This window comes from Barbatula barbatula (genome assembly GCF_947034865.1).
Source record: "Barbatula barbatula genome assembly, chromosome: 20".
NCBI lineage: Eukaryota > Metazoa > Chordata > Actinopteri > Cypriniformes > Nemacheilidae > Barbatula > Barbatula barbatula.
The window spans coordinates 21,253,142-21,274,845 of NC_136783.1; the positions used below are offsets into that span (position 1 = coordinate 21,253,142).

A 21,704-nucleotide genomic window follows, 5' to 3' on the forward strand; every position below is an offset into this window, starting at 1 on the left:
AGTTAATGCAGTTATTGAAGTTACAGTGCAATAGATGAGTAAATGCAGTTAATAGAGTTAACGTGCATTAGATTAGTTAATGCAGTTATTGAAGTTACAGTGCAATAGATGAGTAAATGCAGTTAATAGAGTTACCGTGCAGTAGATTAGTTAATGCAGTTATTGAAGTTACAGTGCAATAGATGAGTAAATGCAGTTAATAGAGTTAACGTGCATTAGATTAGTTAATGCAGTTATTGAAGTTACAGTGCAATAGATGAGTAAATGCAGTTAATAGAGTTAACGTGCATTAGATTAGTTAATGCAGTTATTGAAGTTACAGTGCAATAGATGAGTAAATGCAGTTAATAGAGTTACCGTGCAGTAGATTAGTTAATGCAGTTATTGAAGTTACAGTGCAATAGATGAGTAAATGCAGTTAATAGAGTTAACGTGCATTAGATTAGTTAATGCAGTTATTGAAGTTACAGTGCAATAGATGAGTAAATGCAGTTAATAGAGTTACCGTGCAGTAGATTAGTTAATGCAGTTATTGAAGTTACAGTGCAATAGATGAGTAAATGCAGTTAATAGAGTTAACGTGCATTAGATTAGTTAATGCAGTTATTGAAGTTACAGTGCAATAGATGAGTAAATGCAGTTAATAGAGTTAACGTGCATTAGATTAGTTAATGCAGTTATTGAAGTTACAGTGCAATTGATGAGTAAATGCAGTTAATAGAGTTACCGTGCAGTAGATTAGTTAATGCAGTTATTGAAGTTACAGTGCAATAGATGAGTAAATGCAGTTAATAGAGTTACCGTGCAGTAGATTAGTTAATGCAGTTATTGAAATTACAGTGCAATAGATGAGTAAATGCAGTTAATAGAGTTACCGTGCAGTAGATTAGTTAATGCAGTTATTGAAATTACAGTGCAATAGATGAGTAAATGCAGTTAATAGAGTTACCGTGCATTAGATTAGTTAATGCAGTTATTGAAGTTACAGTGCAATAGATGAGTAAATGCAGTTAATAGAGTTACCGTGCAGTAGATTAGTTAATGCAGTTATTGAAGTTACAGTGCAATAGATGAGTAAATGCAGTTAATAGAGTTAACGTGCATTAGATTAGTTAATGCAGTTATTGAAGTTACAGTGCAATAGATGAGTAAATGCAGTTAATAGAGTTACCGTGCAGTAGATTAGTTAATGCAGTTATTGAAGTTACAGTGCAATAGATGAGTAAATGCAGTTAATAGAGTTAACGTGCATTAGATTAGTTAATGCAGTTATTGAAGTTACAGTGCAATAGATGAGTAAATGCAGTTAATAGAGTTACCGTGCAGTAGATTAGTTAATGCAGTTATTGAAGTTACAGTGCAATAGATGAGTAGTTAATAGAATTACTGTGCAGTATATAGGTTAGTGCAGTTATGGAAGTGGTCCATTGGTGCAAATGAGCATTCAGTTAAATATTCCTGGTGTGCAAGTGAGCAGTATAGAGTGCAAATGATGCTGTGTGTGTAAACAGTCCGGTAGAGCAGATAACATGAAGTACTGGTGTGTACAGTTCAGTCATGCATGCAGCCCTGTAGTGCAATGTAAACAATGTAAACAATGTTGTAGCAGCATTGGAGTTAAAGGTAAGAGAGGTAGTGGAATCAGTGGGGGGCAGAGTTCAATAATGAAACAGCTCTGGGAAAAAAGCTGTTTCTTAGTCTGCTGGTTCTTGTCCGGAGGCACCGGAAGCGCCTACCGGAAGGCAGGAGAGTAAACAGTCTATGAGCGGGGTGAGAGGAGTCCTTGAGAATGCTGCGAGCTCGACGCAGACAGCGTTTCTTCTGGATGTCCTCAATGGCAGAAAGTGTAGTCCCTGTGATGCGCTGGGCTGTTTTCACCACCCGCTGCAGTGCCTTGAGCTCAGCAACAGAACAGATCCCGTACCAGACTGTGACACAGTTGGTCAGGATGCTCTCTATCGTGCAGCGATAGAAGTTCACCAGGATAGTTGAAGACAGTTGGTTCTTCTTCAGTGTCTTCAGAAAGAAGAGACGCTGGTGAGCCTTCTTGACCAGGCATGAGGTGTTGGTGGTCCAGGACAGGTCCTCCGAAATGTGAGTCCCCAGGAACTTAAAACTGGAAACACGTTCAACAGCCATCCCATTAATGTGGATGGGGTCGTGTGTGCCTCCTTTCGCCTTCCTGAAGTCCACAATGATCTCCTTTGTCTTGGAGGTGTTAAGGAGCAGGTTGTTGTCTGAGCACCATGTGGCCAGGTGCCGGACCTCCTCCCTGTATGCAGTCTCATCGTTGTTGCTGATGAGACCAATCACTGTTGTGTCGTCTGCAAACTTGATGAAGGAGTTAGATCCGTTCAAAGGCCTGCAGTCGAGTGTGAAAAGGGAGTAGAGAAAGGGGCTCAGTACGCAGCCCTGTGGTACACCAGTGTTGAGGGTGGTGGTGGTGGAGCAGATGGGGCCTAACCTCACAAGCTGAGGGCTGTTCGTCAGGAAGTCCATAATCCAGTTGCAGGTAGGGTTGGTAATGCCTAGGTTTCCAAGTTTGACTATTAGCTTGGAAGGGATGACAGTGTTGAAAGCATACATTTCATGCATCTTTTGCCCACTGTCACATTGAAAAGTGCTTTTCTCTCGACACATTCTCTCTCTATCTCTCTCACACACATGTATTAATATAATAACATATGCATCTAAACGATGACTTCCACAAACTTTATAACCTACTAGTTGTAAACACTATAAGGCTAATAGAAAACAGTTTGAAAGTAAAAAATGAGATTTATTTCAGTTTTCTTGGGTACACACTTGTCTCTAAAATACCCCCAAACACACACACACACACACACACACACACACACACACACATCCTCTCTCTGTGTTCAGTGTGGCAGGACTGAGAAACAGCAACTTCCTCCTTTACTGTAACACAAAAACAGAAGAAATGGGTGAAGAGACACAGACATTAAACACATCAGTTTCATGTCAAACCGCCACCAGATCTCACTCATATCTCAAGTGTTTCTTCTGGACTGCAATGATGAGATCAAATGAAGAGTTTGGTTCCAAAATGAGTGAAAATCATGTTTTTTATCATGTTATCGTGTTTTTCTTGAGTTTTATTGCGTTAGTCAGCTATATTTCTTAAGTTATCGTGGCTTAAATCCAAACAAACCAACTGCAGTTTGATTGATATTAATTGAACTGCACAATAAAAAACCACAAACAATTTTAAAAACGGAGTAAAGTCATTTTGGAACCAAATATCACACGTTTCTCATCGACAAGTGACGTATGTCCCCAAAGGGCCATATGAGTTGATTACACGTCAGTCTGATTCGTGAACTGAATCTCAGCTGATGCCAAACTGTCGAAAGACCCTCAGCTGTGCATTTCATCAAAGACCATATTCGTCATTCTTCACTGAATTTAATATGAATATTCTACTTCTTGCTAATTCACATTAATTACAGCCGCAAGTGAGAGACACTGAAAATCAACCCCCCCCCACCCCGGAAACAAAGAGACTCGCACTTTGTCCCAAATCGATGATTCAGATGAAGTGAATCACACAGAAACGACTCACGCGAGAGTAAAACAGAAGGTGTGCATGTGTTTTTAATATAAAAACCGCGTCAGAACACGTGTCTTTAATGCCTTAATGATATAAAACCGCGCTTAACTAAAACATCAAATACCGCGCGGACTTCTGTGAGTGACACTAAGCGATGATTCAAACGAATCAGTGAATCGGTTCTTGAAACGGGTTCTTCTAACGATTCACAGGAAAGTTTGAGTCTTTCGACACTCTGTCGTTGTTTTTGCACACATTGTCACACGAGCGCGAGCGCGGTGAGTAACGACTCGTTTTATTCATTCATTCATTTATTCATTCATTCATTCATGTCGATCGAGGTATCGATGAACGACAGAAGAAAAGTAAATATGTGTTTTAAAAGTTGAAAGAATCGGGCTGAAGCCTCAGCAGGTGTGAACGATGACACTTGTTGTTTACCAGGACTGTGAACGATAAACATATTGTGTTGTTTTGAGGTGATACATGTTTATTGTGTTTGTTGTGTTCGTGTTATCGACCCTTTGGCTTTGGCTCCTTTCTAGTGAGCAGCTGTAGGGATCAGTGCAACTAGTGAACACAGACAACACTTAATGTCTGCGGTGACTCTTCCATAAATACTGTTGTGTGATCAATATCATAACCGAACCATAGTAACTATTCAAGTGTACTTCAGTGACGTCACGTGTTTCCTGACAGCAGATGTTTGTGTCGTGTTGTCATTTGTTGATGTTGCACATGTAAAGCACACACACAAACACGCGTGTGTGGATCAGTGTATGTTGGTATTTTACCCATCATGCATTGAGGATTTAAACTGACGACACAGAGAAAGAACACAACTGGAATCTTTGTTGTTCTGTTTCCAGATGTGAGTGTGAGTGTGAGTGTGTGAGTGTGAGAGTGTGAGAGTGTGAGAGTGTGAGAGTGTGAGTGTGAGTGTGTGAGAGTGTGTGAGAGTGTGTGAGTGTGTGTGAGTGTGTGTGAGTGTGAGTGTGTGTGAGTGTGTGTGTGTGTGTGTGAGTGTGAGTGTGTGAGTGTGTGAGTGTGTGAGTGTGAGTGTGTGTGTGAGTGTGTGAGTGTGTGAGTGTGTGTGTGTGTGTGTGTGTGTGTGTGAGTGTGTGTGTTCTCATCTAAATGTGCTGCTGAGATGAGATGTGACCCCTCCAGAGGGTCGTATCCCACCACAACACAAGTAGGATGTCTCTCAGTAAATCTGTGTGTAATAGTTTTGCGCACAAACAGATATAAAGTCATGATATGAATCCTGCGTGTGTGTAAGGGACCAGAACAGTGAGGCAAGGGAACACAGGAAGTTGTCCTTTAAAACAAAGGGTATTTTATTGCCCAAGATGTTGAGGAATTACAAAAAGGACCCGCATCCATAGCTAGGCCCTGAAACCAGCAACACAACAGTGATGGCAAATAGGATTATGTACATTGCCTTGTAACCCAAGACCAACTGAACCAAAAAACTGCCCCCCCTCACAAAGACACAGAAGGGCGGTTATATAACGGCTAAGCAAAACCAACTAACATAGAAGGGGTAAACAATTAACATTTAACGCCACAAAAATTAACTAAAGGCAAAATCCCCCCTGGCACATGGTGAGACATGGTATGGCCTAATGAGCTGGCTTCCGGATATAGGTCTCCTCAGCCCTTTGCCACTCCTTTCGCCCAACCAGGAAGTGACCGCCCCCAACGATCCAGGTAACTCAAAGAAACATATGATTAATGCACTCCCTGTAAATCAATATAAGGGTAAAGCAAAATAAACCAAATCAAAGAAACTGTCTTGGGTCTGTTATTTAAATATCAGTTTTAGATGACTAAATAATCAGTGCAACAAACAAACTAATAAAACTGTAATCAAATATTCAGAATTGAGGTGATGTTACCCTGTGTGGCCGTAGCCATCACACACTCCCCCCCTTCAGGACTCTCGCTAGTCCAGCGAGAGAGGTAGTCAGCTGTCTGGTTCTCTTTGCCTGGGATGTATTGAATACTAAAGCGAAATGGTTGCAGGGCCAAGTACCACCGGGTGATCCTTCCATTGGTGTCCTTCATTCTCTCCATCCACTGTAGTGCCTTATGGTCAGTCTCCAGTGTGAACTCTCTACCCAGGAGGTAGTAGCGAAAGGAGTCCAATGCCCACTTGATAGCCAGTCCCTCTTTTTCCACGGTCGAATAACGGACCTCCCTGGGGAACAGTTTTCTGCTGATGTAAGCAACAGGATGGCGGTCCTCAGGTGGCCCCTGAAGAAGCACAGCACCCAGACCCCTGTCGGAAGCGTCAGTCTGCACAAAGAAATGGTCGTTAAAGTTTGGACCATACAGTACTGGTTGCGTACTCATTGATTGCCGGATATCATGGAAAGCTGCCACAGCCCCCTCGGTCCACCGGATCTGATTGGGACTCCGGGATCCAGTCAAGTCTGAGAGCAGAGCCGCCCTGGTAGAGAACTGCGGGATGAAACGACGATAGAAGCCTGCCATGCCCAAAAAAGATCTGAGTTGCTTCCTTGTTTGGGGTAAAGGGCATGACTCAACGGCTTGGATCTTACTAACCTGTGGCCGTATCATGCCATTCCCAATGATGTGGCCCAGATACTCTGTCTCAGATGCAGCAAAGGCACACTTCAAGGGATTTACGGTCAGCCCAGCCGCGTGAAGACAGCCCAAGACGGTACGCAGATGTTCCAGATGTTGCTCCCAGCTGTCGCTGTACAGAACTATATCATCAAGATAGGCTGCCGCAAATGTAGAGGAATCACGAAGTACCTGATCCATCAGCCTCTGGAAATTTGCTGGCGCTCCATGAAGACCAAATGGAAGCACTGTGAAGTGGAATAGGCCCCATGGAGTCCGGAAAGCAGTCAGCTCTCTCGATCGCTCAGTCAGGGGTACCTGCCAGTACCCTTTGCTAAGATCTAATGTAGTCAGGAATTTTGCCTTTCCCAGCCGTTCAAGCAGGTCATCAATCCTGGGTGTTGGATAGGAGTCAAACTGAGAAACTGAGTTCAAGTACCTGAAATCAATACAGAATCTTATGCTACCATCCTTCTTCGGTACCAGGACTACCGGGTTGCACCATTCACTCTTTGATGCCTCTATGATACCCTGGGACAGCATGAGATCCACCTCCTCCTTCAGTGCGGTCAGCAGGCGCTCAGGGATCCTGTAACTGAGTCGTCTCACAGAAGCACCTTCTTTAAGGACAATATCGTGTTTGACAAGGTCAGTCCTCCCAGGATTCCCCTGGAACACTTCAAGATTACAGATGGCTCTCACCTGCTGCTGTCGTAGTTGAAACAATCACTGCAGTGGGATCCATTCGGGTTTGTGAATGAGGTCTATTGGGTGGAAAATCCTCCAGATCTTGATCAGAATCTGTTGGTGGGGGCCCTTGCAGTGGATATGTTCGGGCTTGTACCTCTAACTGCAGCATCTGAAATTGATGTTGAAGTGTTTTAAACCTCTGTTCTTGTCTTGTAGTTGCTTCCTTCTGATTCTCATCTCGGGCCTCCTGCTGTCCCATGTGTGCTCGAAGAATAGCTGCCAGGTCAGACAGGGTTGGCTCCCTTCCTTCATCCTCAGGGTTTTCCACTCCAGAAACTCCATTTTCTTCACTTACAGGCTGCTTGTCCGATGTAATTTGGCCTGCAGCTCCTCCTTGTTGTCTACCTTTTCCACCTCTTCCACCACGATTCATTTCTTCTTGTTGGGGAATAGCAAAGAGAGAGAAAAAAAAAAAAAATCCTGTGTCCGTCACTGAAAGATCCCACCGCTGCCACCAATTGTAAGGGACCAGAACAGTGAGGCAAGGGAACACAGGAAGTTGTCCTTTAAAACAAAGGGTATTTTATTGCCCAAGATGTTGAGGAATTACAAAAAGGACCCGCATCCATAGCTAGGCCCTGAAACCAGCAACACAACAGTGATGGCAAATAGGATTATGTACATTGCCTTGTAACCCAAGACCAACTGAACCAAAAAACTGCCCCCCCTCACAAAGACACAGAAGGGCGGTTATATAACGGCTAAGCAAAACCAACTAACATAGAAGGGGTAAACAATTAACATTTAACGCCACAAAAATTAACTAAAGGCAAAATCCCCCCTGGCACATGGTGAGACATGGTATGGCCTAATGAGCTGGCTTCCGGATATAGGTCTCCTCAGCCCTTTGCCACTCCTTTCGCCCAACCAGGAAGTGACCGCCCCCAACGATCCAGGTAACTCAAAGAAACATATGATTAATGCACTCCCTGTAAATCAATATAAGGGTAAAGCAAAATAAACCAAATCAAAGAAACTGTCTTGGGTCTGTTATTTAAATATCAGTTTTAGATGACTAAATAATCAGTGCAACAAACAAACTAATAAAACTGTAATCAAATATTCAGAATTGAGGTGATGTTACCCTGTGTGGCCGTAGCCATCACAGTGTGAAACAAATAAGAATGATTATAAAATGTTATGAAAGTGAAGTGATGCTGATGATGCATTTGCTGCTAAAGTTGCATTGCTGCAGTAAGTGAGTATACATGTGACATTAAAGTGTTATTGACTCATAATGTGAAACAGCCGTGTGTGTGTGTGTGTGTGTGTGTGTGTGTGTGATGTCTCTCTGAGGGTTTAAGGTCTCTAATGGAAGGCCTGTGACCGCAGACTGAAGATGTTCCTCCACCCACTTAACGCTGAGCTCATCTGTTCATCCAGTTCTCATGAAAGCTGATCAATTCATACCGGGTTAAACTGTTTCATGACGGCGGTTACCTGCTTCATCAGTTCACTTTTAAACCCTGAAACAATGAAACTCATCACGCACACGCGTGCACATAAAAGACATCTGCAGTGTTCAGCATGAGCCGATGGAGATGTGTGTGTTTATCTAGAAGCAAAACTCACAATGAAGTATAAAATATACTGTGTGTATGTGAATGTGTTGATGACAAGTCAATCAAATAAAAGAAATTAAAACTAAATCAAATTAAAAAAATATTATCTGTAAATAATATTTAGACGCAAGCCAACGTCCAAAAGATCTCTTTCCTGATATTAACAATGCTTTAGTCAAAGTCAAAGTGCAGGGCGTGTTTTCTTTTTGGCCTTCGGCTTTGTGGCTTTTGCTTTTATCTGTAGTAAAACAAAATAAGGGCAACATAGAAACGTCATTTAAAGTGCTGAATAATGAATGTGTGCTAACTTGTATGTAATTTTATCCCCAAATTATTGTGAATTCTTAGAAAACAATGGTGATCTGCATCATCTGCTGCATTTTACCTCCACCGTCCTTGATCTGCGCTCACGGTTGCATTCAAATGACATTTCTCCATCATTTGAGTTGTGTTGTTTTGTTTTTCACAATCATGATCGTGACAGCACTTATTGTAATTAATGCGACTTATACTGAGTTTCATCATCAAGTCCAGATTGAAATGAATCTATAAACATCTCTGATCTCATGGAAGTCTGTGTGAAGCAGACGTCATCATCATCTTTACTACACTATATTTCAGAATGAAACCGAATAGAAAATGAGAAAAAGTAGACATATTTCCGAGTGTAGATCTACACGGATTAATTAAAACATTTTGATTTCACTGGGGCTTTAAAGTCAACATGAAATGGAAATTGCATTTTTTGTATCGTGACCTATATCTGATTACAACGGCTTCTGAAATGAGAAAAAAAGTAGGGCAGGGCTTTATTTTGCCCTTCCCTTTTTGATTGGTTAGTTGTAAGTTGGGCGTTACAAAATGAATGCAGGTTTGAATGCCAGTTTACAGGAGGCTTGTTCGACTTGATGCGGCGCCACAACATCCAACAGGCGGGTGACATCAAAGTACCGCGAGATGTCATCCACCGGTTGGATCTTATGACGCCGCATCAAGTCGAATAAGCCTAGTCTCTTATGGAGGGCTTAAAATGTCTGGCCATTGGACAGTGAGTATAGCCCCACCCCTTTCTTGTTGCTGACATCATGCGGTGAAGCGTTGTTGTTGAGAGGAGGAGGAGCTTCATGTTTTTGATTAAAGATTTCATTAAACATTTTCCTGTTTGATTTCTTAGAGACTTTAAAGGGTCAGCTTAGACAAAAATGAAAATGTTTCATCATTTACTCACTCTCAACCTGTAGATATTTCTTTCTTTCTGTTGAAGATATTTGAAACTGACATATCGGGGGCACCATTCACTACTATTTCTAAATTCTTCATAATATTATTTGTTGTGTTCAGCAAAACAAAACGATGTCTTCAGGTTTAGACCCACTTGAGGTTGAGTAATTAATGACAGAATGTTTATGTTTGGCTGAACTATCCCTGTAACAACACAACGGATCTTGTACACACTTCACTTGAATTGACGTGTTGTGTTGTGAACTTAAACTCATCTAATGTAAGAGTGAGTGCATCGTTTGAAGGGAATTGTGTGTGTATTGAGTTGTGTCTTTGCTTTGTGAAAATGCTTTTGTCGGTGTGCTGAAAGGTTTTGAGCGGACACACCTTCAGCTCTCCATATTACAGACCTGTTGTGACATGATGGAGCCTAAATTCTTTCTGTGCGTGTGTGTGTGTGTGTGTAGCAGCAGTAGCATGACGACAGTCCGTGTTTCTCTGACGGGTTCATGAGTCGTGACACAGATCATGGCCGCAGGAAACAGTTTATCCTCTCATCATCACATCATTGATCTGGAGTAAGTCTACTTTACAGTCTTTCACTCTGTTTTACTCTGTTATGATGTCACTAATAACATGTGCTGTTTCTGCATTGCCCACTCTCCCCTTCCTGTGTTCTGTGTGTGTCTGTGTGCTGATGTTAAGTTTGTGTTCTGTGTGCTCGTGTGTGTGTGTTCAGTGTGTTTGTGTGTGTTCAGTGTGTGTCTGTGTGTTTGTGTGTCTTCAGTGTGTGTTTGTGTGTCTTCAGTCTGTGTGTGTGTTTGATTTTCAGATTTCTAAACTTTTATACGTTGAATCAAGCGTCCGTCTGTCTGTGCGTCTGTTTTGAATCAGTGCACAATAAGTTCCCAGATCATGTGATCATTGTTTACGGTGATGTCATCACTGGTTCATTTTCACATTCTTTATTTTTGATGGAAGCTGCATATTGTGTTGAGATGTGTGATGTGGTTTTAAACTTATTTGTTCTAGTGAGATTGATCTCACATAAATGTCATGACACGTGTGTGTGTGTGTGTGTGTGTGTGTGTGTATCAGGAGTCCAGCTGATGAACACGGTGTTCATGATTCATTCAGTCAGCTAATTAATGAACAGAGTCATGACCCTCATGCTGATGTCATGGAGATGACCCTGCTTGACCAGGAGGAGGAAGGTCAGATCACACACACACACACACACACACACAGAGATTCTTTGTCATGTCTGCGTGTGACGTGAATGTATTTTTGCTGTATGTGTCGCAGATGATGTCATGGGTCAGGAGGGTCCAGCGTTTCGTCCAGTCACAGAGTTCAGTGACGGACAACAGCAGACGGATCCTCTGATTGGAGAACGCTGGTCATCTGACACACTCAGAGTTCTCTCCTCTATGCCCAGTCGAACCATCGGTGTGTATACATCTCTGAGAAAAAGACTCAACAGTGTGTCAAACTGAGCTCAGATTTGTCTTATTATTGAAGAACATTTCTCATCTCTACATTCACTTAAACCTCATGAGTTATGAAAGACTAGAATCATCTGTTATTGCTCATAAAGTTCTCTTTTATAGCCTGTTTAAAGACTTCTCATGTCTGAGATGTTTCTGTATTTTATTTTTAGAAATTAGACACAAATGAATTATCCAGAAAGACGATATACAGGCTTTCTCTGGAGACATGTATGAGAAGCTTCAGCAAAAGTCTCCATTCATGATCTGCTGTCTAATAGGAACAGTTGTGATTTTAAAGAGCTCTCTCTCCGTTTCTCTGCGCAGGTCGCAGTCGCGGGGCGATCATCTCTCAGTATTATAACCGCACCATGCAGCTGCGCAGACGCAGACAGAGCAGACCCTCCATCCAGCACTTTCCTCGATCTGCTCGTCCCAGCATCCGTGGATATCGCATGGAAACAGACGGAAGCGGTTTTGAAGAAGGAGGTAAAAAACACAAGCAGGTTTTAAACACAATCATGAGTTCATGTTGAGTGTTTTTTGCTCATCTAGCGCTCGTGTGTGTGTGTGTGTGTGTGTGTGCAGTGAGTAAGAGGGAGCGTTTGGTGAATAATCTGCAGAATCTGTCCGTCAGTGATCGTGTGCGTATGTTAAAAGCGATGCCTCTGTGTCTGGCTGAGAAGAAAGAGCTCAGGTACATGCACGCACACACACACACACACACACACACACACACACACACACACACACATTATGGGTGAGAGAGTGAATCTGCACGCATTTTCTTCCTTCTACAACACTATATGAACGAATGCACAAATGAATAAAACCAAATATGAATACACAAGTATCATCACGCAGATGTTATTGTGTTTGTGTTCATCAGTGTGATGTTTTGTGTTTTCAGGTTGTTGGCCATGGATAAAGTCGAACACTCTTTATCTCTGAGTCAAATCCCCTGCTGTAGTCGGTTCAAGTATTACATCATCACTGTGAGTCCATCACATACATTATGACATCATCAATCTGTGTCAGACACCGCTCACCGTCTCCTGTAGTCTCGTGCACTGTAATGTAGGCATGGGCCGAATAACGGTTTCAAGGTATACCGAGGTTCGAAAGAATCAAGGTTTCCAAACCACTTACATTTTCTGTGATACCGTTTCCAAGGTATGAGCGGCGTTTACACAAAAATAATGAATAATGCAATGTTTGAGGTTTAGACCTAATATATGGGCTGTGACAAAAATACATTTTTTAAATTGTATTATAATTTGAAGGCTTTATTTTTACCTGACATATATGTTCTACTTATATTTAATGTATTTGTGTCGAGTTGAAAAGTTTTTATTTGTAAACACATTTTAGTGTTGTAGTTGCAATACTGTGAAACCGTGACACTTTTGCTAAAGGTTATCATTAGCATTTATGTCAGTGTCTGAAACATAGTTTTGGTCATTTCCTCCTATAGATGTCATTGGGACGAGTGAAGGAGTGAGCGGTTCGAGAAACAGCATGTGACATGCCGATCTTGTAGTATGTAGTGTGGCGTTCTGTGCACCGTATTCTAAGTACCTGTCTGTGTGTCTGTCTGTCAGGCTGTGAGACACGGCTGGTACAGCTGGTTGTCTTTTCTGTCATCGCTGCAGTTGTGGCAGACGGCTCTGAAGTGTGTCGGAGGTCGTTTCGGGACGGGCGTTCTCTCGTACTTCGTCTTCCTCAGAACTCTCGTCTTCTTTAACGTCTTCCTGTTCCTGGTGACGGGTTTGTTTCTGGTTGTTCCTCAGGCCGTGACACCTCCACATCATGAGCAGAACACGAGCACCTGGGGTCTTGAGATCCTCACGGGGGCCGTACGTTTCACTCTTCACATTTAACATTTCATTTTAAGCCTTGCAGACCGTAGTAATTATGTGTGTGTGTGTGTGTGTCAGGGTTATTTCTCCCAGTCTCTGCTGTATTACGGTTACTATAGTAACTACACGCTGAGCCGATGCTCTTCATGGACGGATCAGTCAGAGAACAGGACGTCCTGCAGTTCTTCATTATCATATAACATGCCTTTGGTTTATTTCTTCACTATCGGTCTGGCGTTCTTCATCACCTGCATCATCCTCGTGTACAGGTGAGCTTCATCATCACATCTACAGTCTTCATCGTGAGCAACTCGCTTGACTTTGTGTGTTTTATCCTTTTGTCCAGCATGTCAAAGTCCTTCGGTCAGAGTTTTCGAGTCGATAAATCTAAAGGGCTGTTGGCCATCAAGGTTTTCAGCTCCTGGGATTTCAAAGTGAGCAAGAAAACTTCAGTTCGACTCCAGCGTGAGAACATCGGCACACAACTCAAAGTAAGAACACAAACGTGTGTGAGGGAATACAACTAAGAGCACAAATGTGCACGGTGTGTGTGAGTGATGTGTGTTCCCTTGTGTGTGCGTGATGTGTGTGTGCGTGATGTGTGTGTGCGTGATGTGTTTGTGAGTGATGTGTGTGTGAGCGTGAGCATGATGTGTGTGTGCGTGATGTGTGTGTGAGCGTGAGCATGATGTGTGTGTGCGTGATGTGTGTGTGTGTGTGTGTGTGAGTGGTGTGTGTTCCCTTGTGTGTGTGTGTGTGTGGTGTGTGTGTGTGAGTGGTGTGTGTTCCCTTGTGTGTGTGTGGTGTGTGTGTGTGTGAGCGTGATGTGTGTGTGCGTGATGTGTGTGTGCGTGATATGTGTGTGTGATGTGTGTGTGCGTGATGTGTGTGTGCGTGATGTGTGTGGTGTGTGTGTGTGTGTGTGTGTGTGTGTGTGTGCGTGATGTGTGTGTGCGTGATGTGTGTGTGCGTGATGTGTGTGTGTGTGGTGTGTGTGCGTGATGTGTGTGTGTGGTGTGTGTGCGTGATGTGTGTGTGAGCGTGAGCATGATGTGTGTGTGCGTGATGTGTGTGTGTGTGTGTGTGTGAGTGGTGTGTGTTCCCTTGTGTGTGTGTGTGTGTGTGGTGTGTGTGTGTGAGTGGTGTGTGTTCCCTTGTGTGTGTGTGGTGTGTGTGTGTGTGAGCGTGATGTGTGTGTGCGTGATGTGTGTGTGCGTGATATGTGTGTGTGATGTGTGTGTGCGTGATGTGTGTGTGCGTGATGTGTGTGTGTGTGTGGTGTGTGTGTGTGTGTGTGTGTGTGTGTGTGTGCGTGATGTGTGTGTGCGTGATGTGTGTGTGTGTGGTGTGTGTGCGTGATGTGTGTGTGTGGTGTGTGTGCGTGATGTGTGTGTGAGCGTGAGCATGATGTGTGTGTGCGTGATGTGTGTGTGTGTGTGTGTGTGTGTGTGTGAGTGGTGTGTGTTCCCTTGTGTGTGTGTGGTGTGTGTGTGATGTGTGTGTGTGTGTGAGCGTGATGTGTGTGTGCGTGATGTGTGTGCGTGATGTGTGTTCCCTTGTGTGTGCGTGATGTGTGTGTGCGTGATGTGTGTTCCCTTGTGTGTGCGTGATGTGTGTGTGTGTGATGTGTGTGTGTGTGTGAGCGTGATGTGTGTGTGCGTGATGTGTGTGCGTGATGTGTGTTCCCTTGTGTGGGCGTGATGTGTGTGTGTGTGATGTGTGTGTGTGTGTGTGAGCGTGATGTGTGTTCTCTTTTGTGTGTGTGTTCTCGTGTGTGTGTGACATGTGTTTGTGTATGTGTATGCAGGAGCTGGTGGCGGAGGTGAACCGTCAGGAGTTGAAGTTTCCTGTTCTTCAGCGTTTGTTCCGGATCTTCATTCACATGTTGGCGTGGCTGATGTGTTTGGGCAGCACGTTGTTGTGTGTTCTTGCTGTCTATTACTTCTCTGAATATATGCACAAGGTACAACAACAAACACACACACACACATGTCTGGTTTAGTATCTCCGTGGGGAAAGTCCATGGGTGTAATGTTTTTATACTGTAAAAGTGTATATTTTATCCCCTAAACCTAAAGATCATGGGAAACATTTTGCATTATGTCTCCTCTCTCTGTCTCTCTCTCTGTTACTCTGGTATGACGTCACTCAGGATCTGCAGAAACGTGCCCGCTCGAGCTCTTCAGACAGTCTGAAGGATGCGAGTCTGTTGGCTCTTCCTGTGGTGGTGTCGAGCATCAATCTGCTCCTGCCAGGATTCTTCAACGCTGTGGCCTGGATGGAGGAATATGATTCTCCAAGTGTGCTCAATTACATCTCCATGAGCAGGTATTGCTCACGCGTGTGGGCGATAAATGATTGTGAAACCATCGATTGAGAAGTCATGTGTCTGTTGTGTGTCTCTGACAGGAATCTGTTGTTGAAAGTGAGTGTGTTGGGCGTGTTGTGTTATCATTGGCTGGGTCGAGTGCCGTCAGATCCTGAGAGTTTGGGTTTACAGGTGAGACCTGCTGCTTTAGATGTTGTGTTATTTCCAGCGCTGTGTGTGTGTGTGACGTGTTGTGTTGTGTCAGTGTTGGGAGAGTTTTGTAGGGCAGGAGATGTATCGCTTTCTGCTGATGGACTTCATCTTCACTCTTCTGGACACTTTCTTTGGAGAGTTTTTGTGGAGGTGAGACACAAAAGTGAAGCTCTGGAACACAAACTCAGTGTTGAAGTGTGTTGATTCATTGTGTTGTGTGTGTCTCAGGTTGTTTTCTCGGAAAGCTCTGAAGAGGAAGAGGAAACCCGTGTTTGATATCGCCAGGAATGTTCTAGAGCTCATCTATGGACAAACTCTTGCCTGGTAAACGCATCCCAGAATACTCTCATGATGATTACACCTGATGATAGAAGTGTCATGTTTATATTGTGTGTGTGTGTGAAGGTTGGGTGTTCTGTTCTCTCCACTCCTGCCTGCCGTTCAGATGATGAAACTACTGCTGCTCTTCTACATCAAGAAGGTCTGTGTGGTTATATTCATGTGTGCACGTGTGTGTGTGTATCTGATGATGTGTGTGTGTAGGTGAGTCTGATGATGTGTGCACGTGTGTGTGTGTGTGTGTATCTGATGATGTGTGTGTGTGTGTGAATCTGATGATGTTTGTGTGTAGGTGAGTCTGATGATGTGTGTGTGTGTAGGTGAGTCTGATGATGTGTGTGTGTGTAGGTGAGTCTGATGATGTGTTTGTGTGTAAGTGAGTCTGATGATGTGTGTGTGTGTGTAGGTGAGTCTGATGATGTGTGTGTGTGTGTAGGTGAGTCTGATGATGTGTGTGTGTGTGAATCTGATGATGTGTGTGTGTGTGTGTGAATCTGATGATGTAGGTGAGTCTGATGATGCGTGTGTGTAGGTGAGTCTGATGATGTGTGTGTGTGTGTAGGTGAGTCTGATGATGTGTGTGTGTGTGTAGGTGAGTCTAATGATGTGTGTGAATCTGATGATGTGTGTGTGTGTGTAGGCGAGTCTGATGATGTGTGTGTGTGTGTGTGTGTGTGTGAATCTGATGATGTTTGTGTGTAGGTGAGTCTGATGATGTGTGTGTGTGTGTGTGTGTGTGTGTGTGTGAATCTGATGATGTTTGTGTGTAGGTGAGTCTGATGATGTGTGTGTGTGTGTGTGTAGGTGAGTCTGATGATGTGTGTGTGTGTGTGTGTAGGTGAGTCTGATGATGTGTGTGTGTGTAGGTGAGTCTGATGATGTGTTTGTGTGTAGGTGAGTCTGATGATGTGTGTGTGTGTGTAGGTGAGTCTGATGATGTGTGTGTGTGTGAATCTGATGATGTGTGTGTGTGTGTGAATCTGATGATGTAGGTGAGTCTGATGATGTGTGTGTGTGTGAATCTGATGATGTGCGTGTGTGTAGGTGAGTCTGATGATGTGTGTGTGTGTAGGTGAGTCTGATGATGTGTGCGTGTGTAGGTGAGTCTGATGATGTGTGTGTGTGTGTGTAGGTGAGTCTAATGATGTGTGTGAATCTGATGATGTGTGTGTGTGTGTGTAGGCGAGTCTGATGATGTGTGTGTGTGTGTGTGTGTGTGTGTGTGTGTGTGTGTGTGTGTGAATCTGATGATGTTTGTGTGTAGGTGAGTCTGATGATGTGTGTGTGTGTGTGTGTAGGTGAGTCTGATGATGTGTGTGTGTGTGTGTGTGTAGGTGAGTCTGATGATGTGTGTGTGTGTAGGTGAGTCTGATGATGTGTGTGTGTGTGCAGGTGAGTCTGATGATGTGTGTGTGTGTGTGTGTGTGTGTGTGTGTAGGTGAGTCTGATGATGAACTGTCAGGCGTCTGGGAAGCCCTGGCGAGCCAGTCAGATGACCACCATCTTCATCACACTGCTGTGTTTCCCATCATTCCTCAGTGCTGCTGTGTGTGTGACATACACCATGTGGACGTGAGTGTTAAACACACCACACACACATGTTAGGTTTCTATACATTGTGGGGACTTTCCATAGGCGTAATGATTATTAAACTGGACAAACTGTATATTCTTTTGACTTCCTCTGACTACCATCACAGAAAACGTTCTGCATTTTTACATTTTCAAATAAACCTCATTTAGTTTGAATAATTTTTGTTTAATAATCCATGTGAATTGTGGGGACCGGCCGTTGTTGGTCTCTCTGTAAGACTAATCAATAGTTTGTAGCTACAGACCTGCTGAAACTCAAGCATCTGTCACTGTGTTCATGTGTGATTTATTCTCTCTTAACATGATTGTGTGTGTGTGTCAGGATAAAGCCGTCCATCAGCTGCGGTCCGTTCCGGGGTTTGAAGACGATGTTCCAGGCAGGAAAACTTTGGGTGGAAGATTTAGCCAGGTCAAACTCTGATCTGTACTGGCTCACCTGGGTTCACACTTACCTGGTGGAGAATCCTCTCTTCCTCTTCCTGTCGGCCGGTGTCTTCCTGTGAGTCTCACTGCCTTCTGCCCGTCTCTCTCCAAAACAACACTGAATGAGTGAATGAATGTTTGCTCTCTCTGCCCGTCTGCAGGATCGTGATTTACTTTCACAGTCAGGTGGTTGATGGTCAGAGGAAGATCATTGAACTTCTACAGGAACAAATTGAAAATGTAAGACACAAGAACACACAATGATAGAATGTCTGATTCTGGACGTGTCATCATGACATCATTTCCTTTCTGTGTCCAGGAGGGAGAAGATAAAAAGTTCCTCATCACACGATTGCAGGACATCCATGAACAGAGACGTGCGGTCTCACCACGACGACTGAGAGGAACCAGTGTGGTACGCACACACACACACACACACTCACACATACCAATGCGCACACACACACTCACACATACCAATGCACGCACGCACACACACCAACACACACTCACACACACACTCACACACACACACACACACACTCACACATACCAATGCACGCACACACACCAACACACACACATACCATCACACACTCACACACACCAACACACACTCACACATACCAATGCACGCACACACACCAACACACACACATACCATCATACACTCACACACACCAACACACACTCACACATACCAATGCACGCACACACACCAACACACACACACACACACACACAGCATCACACACTCACACACACCAACACACACTCACACATACCAATGCACGCACACACACCAACACACACACACACACAGCATCACACACTCACACACACCAACACACACTCACACATACCAATGCACGCACACACACCAACACACACACAAACACACACACAGCATCACACACTCACACACACCAACACACACTCACACATACCAATGCACGCACACACACCAACACACACACACACACAGCATCACACACTCACACACACCAACACACACTCACACATACCAATGCACGCACACACACCAACGCACACACACTCACTCACGCACACACACTCACAAACACACACTCACACATACCAACACACACGCACACCAACACACACGCACACACACTCACTCACAAACACACACTCACACACACCAACACACACGCACACTCACTCACGCACACACACTCACAAACACACACTCACACATACCAATGCACGCACAAACACCAACACACACTCACACATACCAACACTCACACATACCAATGCACGCACACACACCAACACACACACACCAACACACACTGACACATACCAATGCACGCACACACACCAACACACACACACCAACACACACTCACACATACCAATGCACGCACACACATCACACACACACACACCATCACACACTCACACACACCAGCACACACTCACACATACCAATGCACGCACACACACCAACACACACACACCAACACACACTCACACATACCAATGCACGCACACACATCACACACACACACACCATCACACACTCACACACACCAGCACACACTCACACATACCAATGCACGCACACACACCAACACACACTCACGCACACACACTCACACATACCAATGCAAGCACACACACCAACACACACTCACGCACACACACTCACGCACACACACTCACAAACACACACTCACACATACCAACATTTGCTCGGTTATATTTTCTCAATATTTAAAATGAACTCATGGGTTGTATGATTTAACTTCCAGGTTCCAGCTGTTTTGACTTTCTGATATGTTGTTGTTTATAATACAGTTTGTGTTTGTGTAACGTGATGTTTGTGTCGTTTCAGAACTCCAGCTATTCATGAGACGAATCCAAAAACAAACTGGAAGAGAAACTGTGGACGGGAGATGAACAGATCTGATCCCGCTTCACATGAACACACATGATATAGATTTATATTCTCTAGAGGAAGATCAGGGTCAACTACTGGATAAGCTTAACTGGACGCTTGTCACTGGTTCGGTGGGTTGTTTGTGTGTTTAGTAGATCTGTGAAAATCAGAAACACTTTTATTTTTACTGTGAAAAAAGGGAATGTTTAATACTCTCTGGTGTTGACAACTGGACTCTTTTACATTGTTTATTTTAAAATAAATCTTTTTACACGAAATCCTGCCTTCAGTTTTATTTTCAATCTGTGATCATCAAACATCATCTGTGTCTTTCTCACTCGATATGAAGACAGAAAAGTAAAGGCCTGACCTCGATTGTAATGTACTGTTCATTTATTTTATGATGTCATGCAGAAAATCAGCATATGTAGATATGTACACTTTACATCTCATCCATAAATATGATTTACAGAAAATAAATAACATAATTGTAGCTTAATTCATGTGTTATAAAGGTAAATAAAGACTGATGAATTGATGGGGTCATAGATCCTTCAAATCCAACGAAAATAAATATTTGGCATGTAAAAGAGACCTATTGAAAATAATCATCATAATAATCAGTCTTCTGTATGTGAAGTGTTTTCTGTTTGAAATATAACCTGAGCTGAAATCTGTTATTCTCTGATGCGAGAAGCTTCAATGTCTCCATGAACCATATCATCAAGTTCCAGTATTTCTCGTGTTTGCAGTTCTGCATCTGTCTATCATCTTCAGAGATGCACAAAGAGTCCGGTTTGTTTTCACTGTCATGATCATCACAGAAAGTCTTTTGTCACCTGTATTATTTTAAAGTTTATCTGTCTTTAAACCTGAGAGCAGAAGAACACATGCTTCAGTCTATGAAAGAGGATTTTCAGTGTTGAGAGAACTGATCCTGAACCTCTGATGTTGCGTGGATAAAGATTCCAACATTTGCATTGGGCTGTTCTCTCTCTCTCTCTCTCTCTCTCTCTCTCTCAGGTGCCGTTACTGAGCATGCCCAGAAGTTTGTTGGGCTCCATGCCCTGTTCCTGTGCCATGCGCTGGACGTCAAAGCCCAAGTGCGTGAGAAACTGAATGACGCTCATCTCCTGACCTGTCAGCTGATCTCTGATGGCGGGACACGTGGGGTTACAGTGAGGCCACGGACAGCTGTCAATCAGGTGCAAGGGACAGCCCTTGGGCGGAGTCCGAGCGATGCTGCTGTTGCCGTGGTTACGGAGGCTGTTCTGGAGACTGCGGTCCCAGCACTGAAGCGCTCGCGGGAGGGACGTCCCCTTCACATGGATGTCCATCCAGTAACTGTTTGAGAAACACACATGGTTCACTGCGTTCTTTACGGAACAAGACGAGAGAAACGCTGAGTGCTCACCTTCTAGTGATGATCTCATGAGACAAACAAGCTGGAGCAAACATAGCCCTGTCAATCAAAACACGAAAGAGCCAATCAGAAATAAGTTGAACCCATGAGCTCCACTTTTAAAGCAAGCGGTGTTCCTGCTTACGGGACGTTTTTAAGGGTGTTTCTGAGTTCAGTGGCCAGGTTCTGAATGTATCTCCACTGTCCCTCCTGTACGGGCTGACCGCTCAGATGAATGTTATCAACCATCATCTGAGCTTCATCAAACAACCACTGCACCACAAACACCGGCCCTGACACACACACACACACACACATACATGATGCTTCTGAAGGTTCTTACGCACGTATGGGAATTATTCTTCATGTATTGTGTGTGATGACTTACTCTTCAGAGTGGGATGAACTTTATAACCAAAGAAACAGTTCCACTCTTCACCTTCATACAGTCGACGGCATTCTTCTGGTACCACACTGCC

The 21,704-nt window shown here is 43.7% G+C and overlaps 2 protein-coding genes across 4 annotated transcripts in view; one reads left to right on the forward strand and one right to left on the reverse strand.

Annotated features, from left to right (window-relative positions):
• Positions 1-3,717: 3,717 nt before the first annotated feature.
• On the forward strand, positions 3,718-20,098 carry tmc6b (transmembrane channel-like 6b). 3 transcript variants are annotated; one of them, XM_079482760.1, is made up of 22 exons: positions 8,232-8,318; positions 8,403-8,456; positions 10,164-10,274; positions 10,795-10,910; positions 11,002-11,145; positions 11,511-11,672; positions 11,772-11,880; positions 12,094-12,178; positions 12,785-13,039; positions 13,121-13,311; positions 13,389-13,533; positions 14,850-15,005; positions 15,195-15,370; positions 15,452-15,542; positions 15,616-15,713; positions 15,792-15,887; positions 15,969-16,044; positions 17,341-17,474; positions 17,817-17,993; positions 18,079-18,157; positions 18,237-18,332; positions 19,779-20,098. In XM_079482760.1, exons 3-22 carry the CDS (start codon positions 10,225-10,227, stop codon positions 19,794-19,796), a joined length of 2,454 nt encoding a protein of 817 aa, XP_079338886.1. In that variant the 5' UTR covers positions 8,232-8,318; positions 8,403-8,456; positions 10,164-10,224; the 3' UTR covers positions 19,797-20,098. The 3 variants fall into 3 exon arrangements, with proteins under 3 accessions (XP_079338884.1, XP_079338885.1, XP_079338886.1); XM_079482758.1 differs by lacking the exons at positions 8,232-8,318; positions 8,403-8,456 and adding an exon at positions 3,718-3,849; XM_079482759.1 differs by lacking the exons at positions 8,232-8,318; positions 8,403-8,456 and adding an exon at positions 3,801-3,849 and having other exon boundaries at positions 10,167-10,274.
• Positions 20,065-21,704, reverse strand: part of notum1b (notum, palmitoleoyl-protein carboxylesterase b) — an 8,472-nt gene continuing 6,832 nt past the window's right edge. Inside the window, exons 8-11 of the mRNA XM_079482761.1 lie at positions 21,614-21,704; positions 21,371-21,518; positions 21,238-21,285; positions 20,065-21,167 (exon numbers count right to left, since the gene is read on the reverse strand). The exon at positions 21,614-21,704 is cut by the window's right edge and continues 7 nt beyond it. Coding sequence (XP_079338887.1) covers positions 20,843-21,167; positions 21,238-21,285; positions 21,371-21,518; positions 21,614-21,704 — 612 coding nt within the window. The 3' untranslated portion in view covers positions 20,065-20,842. The remainder of the gene's footprint in view (positions 21,168-21,237; positions 21,286-21,370; positions 21,519-21,613) is intronic.